General features: G+C 43.5%; 1 protein-coding gene and 1 pseudogene across 1 annotated transcript; one reads left to right on the top strand and one right to left on the bottom strand.

The window, feature by feature from the left end:
• Positions 1 to 467: 467 nt before the first annotated feature.
• Positions 468 to 11,073, top strand: rffl (ring finger and FYVE-like domain containing E3 ubiquitin protein ligase). Its single transcript, XM_069668904.1, has 8 exons — positions 468 to 693; positions 2,601 to 2,776; positions 4,804 to 5,001; positions 5,078 to 5,320; positions 5,502 to 5,706; positions 6,767 to 6,790; positions 7,233 to 7,449; positions 8,115 to 11,073. Exons 2-7 carry the CDS (start codon positions 2,603 to 2,605, stop codon positions 7,421 to 7,423), a joined length of 1,035 nt encoding a protein of 344 aa, XP_069525005.1. The 5' UTR covers positions 468 to 693; positions 2,601 to 2,602; the 3' UTR covers positions 7,424 to 7,449; positions 8,115 to 11,073.
• A 1,432-nt stretch (positions 11,074 to 12,505) lies between these two features.
• LOC138597510 (E3 ubiquitin-protein ligase TRIM35-like) lies at positions 12,506 to 14,448 on the bottom strand (annotated as a pseudogene).
• Between the last annotated feature and the right edge of the window lie 994 nt (positions 14,449 to 15,442).

Raw genomic sequence — 15,442 nt, 5'->3', positions numbered from 1 at the left:
TAGACGTTTAAAGTAGTTTAATGTATAACCTGAAGTACAGAACAAGTTCCTCAAACTACTCGAGTAAACAAACGAGTCACATCTCACCAGTGTTGTTTATACGTTCATATAAAAATGATTAAAAAATAAATATAGTGGAACAGTTTGACATTTGTTCCAAGTAAAGATAAAGTTGAAAAGGAAATTATGATCTTAAAATTGAAGTCCCTGCCAAACTCCATTGACATAAACATGAATTTAACTTTGAAGAACACAGGAGTCGCTGGTCGAGAATTTAGATTAAAACTTAAAGTCTTCAGTAGCACTTTTAAATGTTACTTAAATATATATATATATATATATATATATATTCAGTTTTAACATGAAAACAAATTATCAAGGCCCTTCTTGCTTCCATACATGATCCATTGTGTGTGAGTGCGTGCGCGCGCGCCTGCTCGTGTGTGTTTGTCTTTGAATGTGTGTACGTGTGTGTGTTGTTGAACTCTTCCTGGTTCATTTCTGTTGTTTTCTCAGGCTTTACTTTGACTCTTCCGGTTTTATTTCTTCAGTTTCACCGTCAGGACATGGTCGTCATGCTAATAAACAAGCAGCTGGAGGGTTAAACCGCTAGTTAACCTAGTGTTTCTTAACTAGCAGCGGCTCGTCAGTTAGTTAGCTAACTGCTAGCTGTAGCAGTCCTGTCATTAACAGGTAAGACGCTTCATTATGTTGATAATGCTGCTGGTAAGTTGTTAGTTTAGCTGTATATGGGTTAAATTAAGCAGGGTTAAGTCTCTCTGCTGTTGTTATCTCTGTTGGATTGTGTTTGTTTCACTCTTTTAGTTTGTTAAAACTTTAAACCGATTCACTTCCCTAACTAGCCCAGTGTTAGCCTAGCGTTTAGCATGCTAGCAGCCCACGGTACTTTCCGGACTTCGCAAGCCAGACGTCCTGAACATATTGATGAATTTAACAGATCATAGCTCGCCGGTAACACACAATCCTTCAAAAACATCACATTTTCCACTAGTATGCATTATCTGTAGACATTTAATTATTCGGCTCGCAGTAAATACAAAACGGTGCCCATCTTAAAGAAATGTAAACTTCACTGTGGTAGCAAACTTAGTCAAGTGTAATACGCTTTTTCGAAAGTAACCGAGAGCGCTGGTCCACCTGTACCACGTATTTTGTAGGCCTGATGATTTATTATTCAAGAGTCTGGCTCGTTGAACCATAGCGCCGAATTTATCAGAAGGTGTCACTTCAATGAACAAGACCAGGTTAGCGAGTAATTTAAATCATTTAAGTCAGACGATTGAAAGATACACAAACAAGCCAGTTTTACTATGTAGTTTGGTCTGCAGTCGTCTATGTACCAACGAAAGAGGTGGGAAAAAAGTATTAAGATTATGTTTTAAGTGACGTAAACAAAGTCATGTTATTAAATACCCTCAGGTTAAAACACTGGTTGGTATAAGTCCTCCAGAAAAAGGCTTCATGGTTTCAGAACAGTTGATTAGTGAGGTAGGGAAAATCTCCGTTGACATGTTGTTTAGTTTTACAGTCTGGCTCAGCGCCGAACAGCTGCTCATCCTGGAACACAACTGCAGAGTATTTATGAATCACAAAGAGACACCTCTCCATTCGGCTGAAATTTCACATTAACCCAACGTTTAACGCAAAACAGTCACGACTTATTTAAAGTCTATTTTAAGTTGACTTAAGTTTGATGTGTTTCCCATGTTAAAAAAAACATTTTTTTAATACAGGATTTATTTATAAAGTTCTGCTTTCGATTAAAAAAATGACCAAATTTAATACAAGATTTAATATGAAAACATGCGTAGGTAAGTTTACCTGAAATATTTGATGAAAGGGCAATAACTCATTTCAGTTTTTACTCTGTAGTTTGGTCCTCAGGCGCCTGTGTAAAGAACTTAAGCTATTACATTCTTTAAGTGACTTAGTAATGTAATTGTGGAAGTATTTACTTAAAATGTGTTGAAAACTTTCATCAGTAACATCTAATGAAACATTGAACCTGGAGTGTCGGGGTTAAACCTCCATTAACATACAGCTAACTGTAATGAAGCCCTGCTCACAGTTTATAGCTGCTACTATTCTGTAATGTATTTCTTTATGAATCATAAAGACACACCTGTCCATTCGGCCAACCTGCAAAGGGCATTTATTTATTGCATGTAAACCTAAATATGGTTAAACATGTTCACCCAGGTGTTCCCACTGAATGCTTGTGTGCCTTTAGGAGCCAGTTTCTGCATTTTCAACAACTGATCACTGGTAATCAGACTTCATTATATAGTAGAAAGCAACATTTCTAAATACATTTTACAGGTGATTCAAGTTATGAGTGGGGTACGACAAGAAGAGAACCCTGAAATGGCAGATTTTAATATGGAGTTTGGTCTATAGTTGTCAGTGCAGAGAAATGTGTAGCTGCAAAAAGTAGTTTCTTAATGTCTGAGAAGGTAACAAAACTACATTGAAAAAAATATTTTTTTAAACATAGAAGTTCTTCATTCAGAGCTCCAGTAACCGTCGTGATCGTTGTGTGTTTAGTGCTTCTCACAGTGTGTACTTGTGTCTATTTGCAGGTATGTTTGCTTCCTGCTGCGGCTGGCTGTGTGTCGACTCTGCCGATGAGTCTGCTGAAGGCGAGCGACGTCATCAGTCCTACACTAACTCAGCCTTCAGCAGTCAGCCATCTCCTCCTCCTCCTGAACACACCTGTAAGGCCTGTGGGGGGGGCTTCGACACACCTGCCAAGAAGGTAACCCCGCCTACAAGCTGCAGCCAACATTGGTCGTGCTGAGGGTCAAGGTCCGGACTCTGCAGCTTGGATTCATGAGGATCAATACTGATAAATAATATAATCCACTTTGTTTGATGCTTTCTGGAGTGTAAACAGGAAGTGTAATGTTCAGTGAGTTAGCTGTGACCACCTGGAGCCGAGTGCAGCAGCTGGACGTAAAAAAAACGTATCTCTTACGTCCACTTAGTAAGGACTGACTTCTTAATTGTATTTTACACCAATGCAGCAGGTCTAACTGACCCCGGTCTTATGATGCACGTTCACGTGAACACTCGAAAAGCGATGACTGTTACCAAGCAACACATGTCTCCAATCGCTAACCTCTGTCATCAAATGATTGACAGAACATATGGGTAACTAAACAAGTAAAGAAAATACATTTTACGGAGAGAGTGACATGAGGAAACGTTTGGCATTCATCATGTCTCCCTCTTTTCTGAAAGGCCTTACTGGCACCTGAGCTCCATCAGCACCTGCAGGGCGGGGACAGCGCCGCCTTTCACACATGCTGCAGCTGAGGGGAGAGCTCTTTGATTCAAACAGGAACAAAAACGAAACCTCACGATCAACTTACTGTCCGATCACAGATGACTCTCTCTCTCTCTCTTGTTTTAATGCCCTTTTATTTATCCTGTAAAACAACAAGACGCGCTGCCGCGGTGGTTTTCTTTAAGGTTTGTGACTCTTACTGTTTGTGTTACCCTGGATTTAAGCCTGACTTTCTAATCTTACGCCTGCTCCATCCGAGGCCTAAAAGATACACCCGGGTGCGACACACCCGGGTGCGACACATTCAGGGCTCCAGTCTAACTGGTGCACAGGGCGTAATTTAAAGTCTGTCGTAACTTTCAGCTCTAAGTCGGGCGGGAGGTTACGAGCAGGCGTACGCCCCGCTGGTGCACTCGGCTCCTGCTGACCACCAGAGACTGTGTAAATCACGGCCTTTTTTAAGCCTGGCGTTCTGCATTTCGTCCGTCGCCATGTTGGTTTTCTGGAGCCAGTAGTGGTCCCATTTGGACTAGAGGACGGAGCAGTAGGAAAGTGAGGTGTTAAGAAAGCTACACGTGCCTTAGAATGAGATCTGTTTGTGGTGGTAGCTGACCGGAGTGTATTTATCAGACTGAAGAAACTAATCTCCCGTGAATGAAATGAACCACGTCACTTAAATGAACCGGTCTCCTTTGTGAGGTTAAGCCAACACCATTCCTGACTCTCTGCACCGGCTGCCACAAATACATCAATGTGTGACAAACAGTGAACGAGCTAACAAGCCAGGCATGGTGAGCAAAGACACACATAGCTGCTAATCAGTGCTAATATATTAGTTAGTTCGTCCAATAAAGCGCACACACAGATTGTCTGTCTGATATTTACATGAACAAATCTCCAAAAGGCTCCAACAGCACAAACACGGCCCAGAGGTTACGTTCAGTGACTGAGTTAGCTGAGGGGAAACCTAGCAGACAGCTAGCAGCTCCCAGCTGTCACTCAAAGAGGCCACGCCCCTAATGCTGCATCACTTTAAGCCTTAATATAATGTAAACAGGTGAGCTGTATAAAGATTCTCCCCGTACAGTTGTCATGAAGAGAGAAATGAGCTATAGAGACCCAAACTGTTTTTTGTACCAGGCTGTAAACATGTTTATTTCTGCTGTAAAGTTTAACATGGGGCTCTATGGGGACTGACTCACTGCTGGAGACAGCCTCTAGTGGACACCAGAGGAACTGCAGCTGTTGGTACTTGAGCGTTGATGCTTACTGATCAGACGGCCAGACTAGGAGAACTCACTTCCTGTTGTTTTAACGACAGCTGTACCTCAGTGTCTCACCTGTACCTGTCTGTTGACACCTGGTCTCTTTGTTATCTTCCGTATTTGTTTCAGAAAAGTTTTCAGATTTCTGAATGAAGTTGGTTTGATTGACAGGTTATGTGACACAGCAGGTCCACCTGTCTCACTATCTCCACCTGTCTGTCTGTATGTCAGCATGTGTGTGTCGACTGTAAGAAGAACTACTGCAGCAGGTGCTCCGCCCAGCTGGAGCCCCGCCCCCGCCTCTGTCACACCTGCCAGCGTTTTTACGGTAACCTGCTGGAGCGGGCGGAGCTTATGAAGCTGAAAGTGAAGGAGCTCAGGGACTACCTGCACCTGCATGAGGTCTCCACCCACCTGTGCAGAGAGAAGGTCAGTTATTATCTCACAATGCCTGACCTTTGACCCCTGATCCCCCAAAGTTGATGTAGTGTTTCCTGTTCCTCAGGAGGAGCTGGTGGAGCTGGTCCTGGGTCAGCAGTCTTCACCATCCAGTGAGTCTGCCCCCGAGACCCCTGACAGCAGCCCCCCCTCTGCGACCTCTGACCCCCCTGACCCAAACCCTCACATCTCCACCTTCACTCCTGACCCCCCCACGCCGACCCCTGACCCCCCAGTTGCGCAGCCCGAAGCCTCGGCCCCGCCCACAGAGAGCGCCTCTGCAGAGGCAGACCTTCAGGATGAAGACCAGGTAAAAACAAGGGTCCATGGTGGGTGCTGACACCAGGCCTCTGAAGTCTGAGTGTTTGGCTCACCATGATGTTGTTGGATCAAGTTTCCAAGTGTCAAACGTTCAGAAGTAGTTTTCAGATAATTGTGCTGCAGTCCGGATCCTGGACTCTGATCCAGAACCTTCTGTCCGTCTGGTTCAGATCTGGGACCCGGAGGAGGCCCCGGTGTCGGGTCGCAGGGCGTCTCTGTCCGACCTGAGCTGTCTGGATGACATCGAGGCCCTCAGCGTCCGACAGCTGAAAGAAATCCTGGCCAGGAACTTTGTCAACTACAAAGGCTGCTGCGAGAAGTGGGAGCTGATGGAGAGAGTGAGCCGGCTGTACCAGGACCAGCAGAACCTGCTGGGTGAGTGTCAGGAGCAGACAGGGCAGCAGGAGGAGAGGATGTCTGCTTACTTCACAACAGAGTTAACTGATGCAACGTTCAATCAGAAAACAGCATGACACAAAGTAACAGCCACATCAGTTTAATAAATAAACAGTCATACAGCGTTCAAGCTGAGGGACACTTGGCTTCTTTTTAAATGATAACAATGTGGTCGTAGATATAGAGAGAAACTTCTGTTCATGCACCCAGAGCTCTCGTTGCACTTATGGCCACTTGGCTTTTGTTTAAATATCCAATATCACCAGGAGAGCACCATGACAGACACGCTGACTGTGTGTATGAAGTGGACGTAGCCACCGTGACGTAGCTCGCTAGTTGTCTTGGTTTTCTGGAGCCAGAAGTGACCGAATTTGCAGCGTGGGGTTAGCAAACGCTTAGTTATCAGCCAAAGCTAGCAAGAAAAACAAGCTTCAGCTGTCACCTCAGAGTGTCTTTGAGTACAACTGAACCCTGAACAAGACATTTTTCAGATCCACTTAATAATTAACTCCTCCCCTCTTCCTGCTCTGTGTGACTCTAATGGGAGCATCAGTGACTACATGAACATCATGCTGTGCTGAAGAAGACTTGAAACTAGAGACTGAGACCATAAACTCATTAGGAACATGTTTACTGAGGGGATACATCAGGAGAGGAGGAGGAGCATGTTCTCATAGACTTCTATAGGATCAGACTGGCGACGCCCCCTGCTGGGCATGAGAGACTGCACGTTTTAGACGATTCTTACACATGACCCATGATACTGATGGTAAATATAATCATTGTAGGCAGAGATTAACTGCAGGTGTTTTTCTGACTGGAAATTGTCCAAATTTAGCGTGATGTCAGCGTGATGTCAGCGTGATGTCAGCGTGATGTCAGCGTGACGTCACAGCTCCCAGTGTTCATCGATCAGGTGACTCATTAGTTACCGTCGGTTACGCTCAGAGCGGGCTGTAAGTGTGGACGCAGATGGTGAGGCGGCAGATCCTTTGAACGTGTCGGATCAGTTTTAACGTGTTCTGTGTTTGTCTTTCAGCTGCCAACGCTGTGAACGCTTCAGGTGAGCTTTCTGACACCCTGCTGATCATCTGATCATAGATCTGTGAACAGGAAATGAAAGAACACTTGTGTTAGTCTGTGTATTGACACCAGAGAAATCCAGCGAATCATTAAAGACGGTATTTTGGGGAAATTTCATTAAACTCGTCACTCGTTCATGTTTGCTGTTTTATCCAAGTGAAACTTTCTCTTTGACATGAGACAAAAAAAGAAGCTTTGTGTTTTCTGATGTTTTATCACCAAATGGTTCCTCACACTTTGACCTAACTACTGAGCTGCAGCACTAACATGTTCCTTATAACCATAATATTGTCCCTCAAAGGGCTCCATATATGTGTCTGTTGTTTTTCTAGTTATATTTATTTCTGTTCTTGATTGATGACATGTTCTTTATGAGCATAATAATGTCCCTGACGGGCTCCCATACGTCTCTCTGTCTCTAGAGTCGGGTGGAGGTGGCGGTGCTGCCGGTCAGGAGGAGAATGTCTGTAAGATCTGCATGGACTCTCCCATCGACTGCGTCCTGCTGGAGTGTGGTCACATGATCACCTGCACCAAGTGCGGCAAGAGGATGAGCGAGTGCCCCATCTGTCGGCAGTACGTCGTCAGAGCCGTCCACGTCTTCCGCTCCTGAGCGCACCCACCTGGACCTGAGCCCAGGTAAACCCCCGCCAGTAAAACCCAGCAGACAGACTGCAGGTCACCACCAAGTGTTAGACGCGTGTCTGGTCTCTGACCTCGTTATCACGTCTGAGGTTTGTGGTCAGACTGTAAATAATATCTGTTATTTCAGTTATCGACCAGCTGCGACGTTCCTGCTGTTTGTTTGATGTGCCGCCAGCTGCTTCAAACTTCTACTAATAACTTTAACACACACAGCCTCAATCCAGAGCTGTGTTTGAGCATGCTCCATCTCTGCAGAGAGAAATCTAAAAAACCCCTCTTTACTCCACCCTTTATCACCACCCTGCACCTACAGATATAACAAGGCTATGAATACATATGAAAATAAGACTATAAATAAATACAGCATTTGTTCCTCGTCCTCGCTCACTCGGTGCCTTTACAGAGTTCAAATAACCTAAAAGAAATGAAAGAACATGTCAATGTTTAGTTTTATTTTGCTTGACTAACTAGCTCAGGGCGCACAGACTTCAGTGATGTGAAGTGTTACTCAAAGAAATGATGTCACAATTAGCAAAAACCAATTCATGCACTGAAGGACTCGTTCTGAGTCTGTCTCAAACTTCCTGTCACACTGACTTTCTCCTCCTCCTCCTCCTGCTCCTCCTCCTCCCCCTCCCCCTCCTCCCTCTCTTCTGTAGGACCCACCGTCTCCAAAGCAATAAATGGAAATCCTCCTGAAGGGACCTTCTACAAAGAAAGTGTTTTTATTTTGTTAACTCTATTTTTCTAGTGTACATAAGAAGTGCGGTACGACCGTGTGAAGAATGTAAGAAGTGACCTTTTCTGACCTTCAGCCTGCAGAGCTGCTGCTTGAACTCACATGCTGAATGTACCGACTCTGGATCACGTCTCTGATTTCTGAACTTTAAACTCATCGTGGGAGAATCCTCTGTGCCTTCAGCAGCGAGTCCTGAATCCCCGACATGTTCCAGGACCCTGAAGGGGCCGTAAATCTACCAAAGAGAATCATGGGTCCACTCAGAACGTCATCATGTCGCCTTTAACTCCCCCAAACAGCCAGCACACAAACAGCCTCCCTTGTTTACAGTCTGCAGTGAGTCTACACTGTAAAAACTTCAGTGATGTTCAAACTATAACATCTGTGGAGCTGTGAGTGTGCGCTTAAAGGACATTATGGTCCCTCAAATATGAAGGCTCCTCTCACATGTCAGCCTTATCGTCATGTTTACGTGTCCACTTTGGTGAAACAAAACCCAAAGTGACCAGCAACCAATCAGAGTGCAGGAGAGGCGGTGCGTTCACTAAGCTGCCTTCAGACCAGAGTTTCAGGATGATAATAACCCTCGCACAAAAACACACCTTGAGCCCCACCCCCAGGCTCAGCTGATTGGTCCTGCACCTGTCAATCACACCTTTATCTTCAGACGTGCAGGTGAGCGTCCTGCAGGAGAAAGAGGGTGATATTTCTGAGCATGTGAGAGATCTGATGCTGCTGATTCCCTTCAGATCCTCGACATCACCAGCAACACAAACTTCCACAGTTTAAAGATCAGTTTGTTTTTAGATTCCTGAGCCTTCTGTTTTCCACCTTCTTCTCCAGGTCTCTGCTCACACCTGGCCTCAAGAGGTTCAATACATCCAGTAATTCTTCAGTTAGAAGAAACTGTTATGTTTACATATTCCATATCATCACGTACAGTGCCTGACCAAACGACCCCACACTGATAAATTTGACCCTTTGGTAAGCTAAGCTAGGCGTGCACATTTCCCACTGCTCTCTGTATGAAATACTATGAGCTGACCCTTGACCCAGGGCTGTGGCGTGTCTCTGGGAAGCTGAGTGTCTAAAGGGAGGATGGGAATTACTCTGTAGTTTTAAGTGTACTGTTGCTTTTTGGGTGCTGTTCTTGGGTTTTTAGACACATTCATCTTAAGGGCATTTTAAAGGCAATAAAGCAAAGGATTCCTGCCAGCATTGAGAAACTTTGAAACTGCCCTTCAAAATAAAATACGTCTGTAATTTCCTTTTAATGCCCTACCCTCTTCTGGAAGTTATAGAGCGAAAGAGTTCTGCAGCTCTTATTTAGGATTCAGTTGATAAGCACTTTTAAAGTTGCAGGACATCGTCACATGTGACTCTGGAAAAGATTGACTTTATTTTTAAATCTATGTTTGATAGAAACTACAGAGGCCCCAGCATGCTTCCCTGAGGGACTCCACATTGTAAGAGACGGAACAAGATTGAGTCTTTAGCAGCAGACTGTCTCTGCAGCAGTTTCACTCTTTGGTTTGAAGTTGACTTTGTGTCTTGTTAGAACTCTGATTGCACTAATCTGTTGATGGTGAAATATTTTGAACTTCCTCCTGAGTTGATTTGTTTATGTCAAAAAAAGAAGAATTTATTATTGAGTGAGAAAGATTTTGTCCTTTTTGTTTTTCTGGAGTTTTTGTTTCTAGTGAGTTGATCGAGGTTGATTTTTGTTGTTTTTGATCAAACATTTTATCTGTAATTTTTTGCCTTTTGGTCGTTGAGTGGGATCATGATGGCTCAGCTGGGCTACATTAAGATAACTGTGACTCTCTTTCACAACACAAGTACATAGTGTTGTAACAGCACTGTGCTAAAAGACCAAACTTACATTAGACAGAAACACATGAAACTGGTCTGTAACCACCGACTGTAAGTAGTCGCCACATTTCTGTATTTTGACGCCACCATCTTGGTTTTCTGGAACCAGAAGTGACCATATTTAGAAAGCAGGGTGGCTACCCATTGCTCTTCCTCGATCTTGGTTGATAGAGGTTGACCGGCTGCTGTGGTAGTGACTTGTCAATCACAGGTAGCCACATTTACACATAGACTTCTATACAATCAGACTTCTTTTTACAACCCATGGAGGTGCCCCCTGCTGGCCATTGGAAAGAATGCAGGTTTAAGGCACCTGTGTATTGGCTTCACTTTTTAAACCAAGAGGCTAAGTCCACTTGTTGTATACAGTCTATGGCTGAGACCAACACAACTGGAAGCTAACGTGCTAGCATCCAGATGTTTTATTGTAGTGCAGTGGTTTCCAAGCTTTAGGCTTGTTAGGAAAAAGACAGGTCTCCCTAATACCTGTCGTTTTTAGACGTCTGATTTGTGAGCAGTTTCCTCTCAGACGTTTGGAGGTGTCATTTCCATCCTGCAACGTCTCAGATTGTGTAAACTGATCATTATTTCAGGATGGAAGAGGAAAAACTCTTGATATTTAAAAAGTTGATTAAAGTCCATAAAAAGAAATTCAGATCTGGGGTCTAACCACTGCTTTAGTCTGATAAAGAAACGCTAACACTGGATGTTCAGCCCGTTTTAACTCCTTACTTTAATCAGTTCAGACCATTTGTGATGTTCAAACGTCTCCTGCATCTGTTGATAATGAAATATTTTAAAATTAAAAAATTGTTTTCTGAGTGAACTTTGCTGAATTACTTTGTAATAAAAGTGTTCTGTCAGTGTGTGTCCGATCTTTGCTGTCATTACCTGCATGACCTCAGCACTTTAGGTTTTTTAACCGTAATAAATGTAGGCATTTCTAACACTAACCCAACTCTCCACCTCAGAACCCGACTGCCTTGGGTTCTTTTCTAGAACACTACAGATACAACACGTGTGCTAAAGCAGCTATGTTATCTTTGTTCAGAGGAATTCTGGTTGGTTTTAGTCTGGAACCTATTTTCTCACATTAAAGGCTCTTAATGACTCAGGAACACGCAGTGTGTGAGTGTCTCCAGGAGATGTGTTCATCCTGCAGCAGTGAAACAGGCTGTAATGGCTGCAACATAATCCTTGATGGGTCAAAGGTCGTCCACTAAAAGTTCTTGTTTCCACTGACAGGCTCAGATTGTTATTCTAAGTGTGTGACAACATGACAGAAAGGATCCCTACAGAGATAGACCTTTTTGTTACAGAGGAAGATGATTGTTTTAACCACACACAGACGTTACATCACTCTCTGCACACACACCAGACTCCATTCAGAAAAACACTGATTTAAGCTCACAGGAGCTGCTGCTCTGCTGCTGCCTGCAAACAGACTTATTTAAGGAGGCGGCTATTGAAAAACAAACTTTTGCACCAATGATTGTCTTATGTTCCCTGTAGTTATTTTGACCCCCTAATATGTAAGAAATGTACCTACATTTAGGAAAATACTAAATTAAGCCTCATTAAAAGAACCGTCTCTTCATGAAAGTAAATAAAAGCTGTTACACACTCACAGTCGAGGTTTGAATCATTTGTAATACTTCCATTATCACAGAAACCAGAGAACATTACATCATGTTTCATTGCTATAAATATTTATATTACAGGTTTATATCATACTTGTTTGTGTGTGTGGCTATAAAATAACTTAATTTAAAAAGTAAAATACACAACATGCCTTCTCTTCTTCTTCTTCCTTTAATGGCACCAACAGGAGAATTAGCTCCACCCGCTGTCTGTCTCCACCAACCAGTGAGCTCGTATTCACACAACAGGAAGTCATGTTTGCTTTTGACCCTTTCTCTGGAATGTTTGTCAGAATTTATTTACTTTATTTGGATGAAACTTGTCTGTTTATATGCGACATTTTATAACAGGTTCACTACACGCTCGTGTAAAGGACAGTGTTGGTGAGAAGTACACTACATGTAGTTAAACATTTTGCAGCTCGTTTGTGGTTCAGCTTCATATTTCGCAGTAATTCAAATTGTTTTATGACTTTTTTTGCCATTTTTAAAAAACGTAACAAGAGAAACAGTAAACAGTTTTCTGTCCAATAAGGAAGATTTAAAAGAATGTAAAATTAAAGTACGAAGATACACTATCATACTAGTGTAATAAAGCATGTAGATTTATAGAAGTATAAACAGCGATGGACACAGGTAAACATCAAACCTGACCTACCAAAATAACAACTATTTAATGTGATTCTATAAACACACAATTTAAATGAATTCAATAAAAGGACTTAAACCAGAGTTCTGAACATAAACACTGATGGATCAGTTGGTCTTAAAATGTTTCTGGTTCAAACATGGCTGCTGATTCAACAAACTGACATGACTTCTTTCTTATCGCCGATGTTTTCTAGATATCTGTTTTACACCACAGATAACCAACACACACACACACACACACACACACACACGTCTGTCACGTCCCAAGATATATCCTACATCATATTAACACTGGAGCCATTTTCCTCTGATCGTTATTATTTCACTCCCCAATGTATCCCTAAACTGAAAGAAAATCAGCAGTAAACATGACATGCTAACATTAGCTGTAGCTTTAGCTAATCTTGTTTAACTATAATTATGGCCCATTGTTTTTCCACCATCCTTTGTCCTTTCAGTTGATCAGTCAGATCTCTTAACTATTCAGTATCGAACCTGAACCTGAGACTCTGAGAAGACCATGCTTTGTATTAAAATACACGTCGTCATCATCATCATCTATTTCTGTTGTTCCACAGTCACAGAGACCTTCACTGGTACAATCGTCAGTGGGAGTTTATCACCAGTGTTAACGTATGGAAACATCCTGACAGCTCTCCTCCGTTCCAGTCCAGATTCACTCTGATCCTCTGGAGCTGCTTCTTCACTGAGAGAGCAGTGGGTGGATGTGATGTGGAGACTGCTCTGTATTTACCATTATGGAAACATATTGTCCAAAATCCAGACTGTACGTCTCCCTTCCTCTGGACTGACTCTGCTGACTCACACAATGATCAGTCTTTACTCCCTCCCACCTCGACCTCCCAGCTGTGAGTCCCTGAGCTGAAGCCCTCAGAGCCCAGGACAGACCAGAGATAATCAAACCTCTCTGGATTATCAGGAAGCTGCTGTCTCTCTCCTCGTCTCACGCAGGTCAGATCTTCAGACAGGATGAGTGTAAGTCCAGCAGTGTTTGGGTCCAGAATCACAGGACTGTAGGAGACCACGTCCTTCATCTTGTCCCAGATGTTGAAGCTCAGGTTGCCCAGGTGTTTGGCCACATCTATCAGTGCTCCTGAGGGCAGCTGTGGATCCTCCAGCAGGGGGCGCTGCTGGACACTGCAGCCTTGCAGGGGCGGCTGTGGCTCAGTGGTAGAGTCGGTCGTCTTACAATCGGAAGGTCGGAGGTTCGATCCCCAGCTCCCTCAGGCTACATGTCGAAGTGTCCTTGGGCACGACACTGAACCCCAAATTGCTCCCGGTGGCATATGAATGTGTTATCTGATTGACAGTTGGGCCCTTTTCGTAGCAGCCTCTGCCATCAGTGGTCGCAAAGACTAGAAAAGCGCTGTATAAGTACAGTCCATTTACCATTTAACATTTGCAGTTGTGCAGGAATGAGACGTCTGCAGCTCTCAGCTCCTCCTCTGTGGCTCTGACTGTGAAAGAGCTGCTATCTCTCTGCTCAGAGCCTCCATCTTCTCCTTCATCCTCTGACTCTTCTGCTCCTCTTCCTCCCTCAGTGCAGACATCCTGGCCTCCTCTTCCTCCTCTAGAAACTGGTGAAGCTTCTTAAACTGCTCCTTAATCTGCCTCTCTGTGTGTCGGGCCTGGACCTGAATGTGTTGTGCTGTTTGATCAAACTTCACTTTAACTTGTTTAAAAACCTTTAACTTCTCCTTTAAGGGCTCCAGAGTTTCCTGAAGTTTCCTGAAGTTTCTTCTTGTGTTCTCGAGCAGCTTCATCGATGGGTCTGAATCTGTGGTTGGTGTGTTTTTCTGAATCTCTGCAGACGACACACACCGGCTGCTGATGGTCCAGACAGAAGAGTTTGAGTCTCTCAGAGTGCAGACTGCAGAGAGCCTCTGAAGCTCTCTGATCTCTGTCCTGAAGGAAACTCTCACACAGGTTCTTTAAGCAAAGTTAGGATTTACTCGGATTTACAGCTCTGCAGTCTTTACAGAAGCTGTGGCAGCAGGACAGGATGACCGGAGCTTTAAAGATGTCACGGCAGACCGGACAGCACAGATCCTCCTCTAACCTGGACAACATTTTAGTCTCTGAGTGAAGTTGAAGAGGCAGCAGGCACACAGCTCAAACAGGAAGTCACTCGAACACTTGAAAAGTTTTACTTTCACAAAGTTTTAAAAGCTTGATGGTAGTAATCCCAGTATTCCCAGTATTCCCTGCTGCAGCGGTCTGAAGATGAATCTGATCATCGGTCTCTCAGTATGTGCATCTCTTCTCAGTGAGGCAGAATAACCACCTGTTTCCTGGTTTGTCTCAGGTGAAGCAGGTGAGGGGGCGGAGCCTCTTCAGAGCAGGAACATACAGGATTGGACAGACTTTTTTTCTTCCTGCAGTAGTTATAACATCTATTAATACAGAAAAGCTTCTGTTAGTAGATCCACCTTGTTGCTCTGCGTTGTATTCATCACGAAAGGAACTCAGAGTAATCTTCAGGAAACAGTTTTATAGTGTTAGTGACTGATACAGAAAGTCAGGAGAGCATCAGGGAGTTAGAAACCTGACCGTTAAAGAACATCATGATTATCAACAACCTTTTTATAAAGTAAGTATCCTCTGGTGATAGTCAATGCCTTCCTTACACTGTCACATGTACTATGATGCTCGCCATAAAGTTGTCCCACAGTACCTGACAGTTGATCATGAGAGCAGGTTCTAACTCAAGGTCCGACCATATTTATGGAGAGTCTCTGTAAGACTACCACTGCCTGTTGGACTTTGTCTTATCTGTTTTTCTAAGTCAAGTGATCCTTTGTAGAGCTTTAAAACATATGGGATGGTGTTAGGAGTGCAGGAGTAGGAGATATGGATTAGATATTTAAAGCCATTGAATGCCAAACTAAATAGAAACGTGAAGTTGTTATTTGGATCTCTATAGAAGCTGGAATTGATTGTTTAGAGTTTCAGAGTAATACCATTAGATCATCCACATACAATAACATAAGAGGCTCCATTTTCCCTGTGTTAATAATACATTAATACACTCAACAGGTTCCTGACGCAGACTTTGTGGAGGAAA

This window comes from Semicossyphus pulcher, unplaced genomic scaffold (genome assembly GCF_022749685.1).
Source record: "Semicossyphus pulcher isolate SPU_LCO1_2020_fin unplaced genomic scaffold, fSemPul1.0.p SCAF_19, whole genome shotgun sequence".
Lineage (NCBI taxonomy): Eukaryota > Metazoa > Chordata > Actinopteri > Labriformes > Labridae > Semicossyphus > Semicossyphus pulcher.
This window is presented reverse-complemented; position numbering and strand designations above follow the sequence as displayed.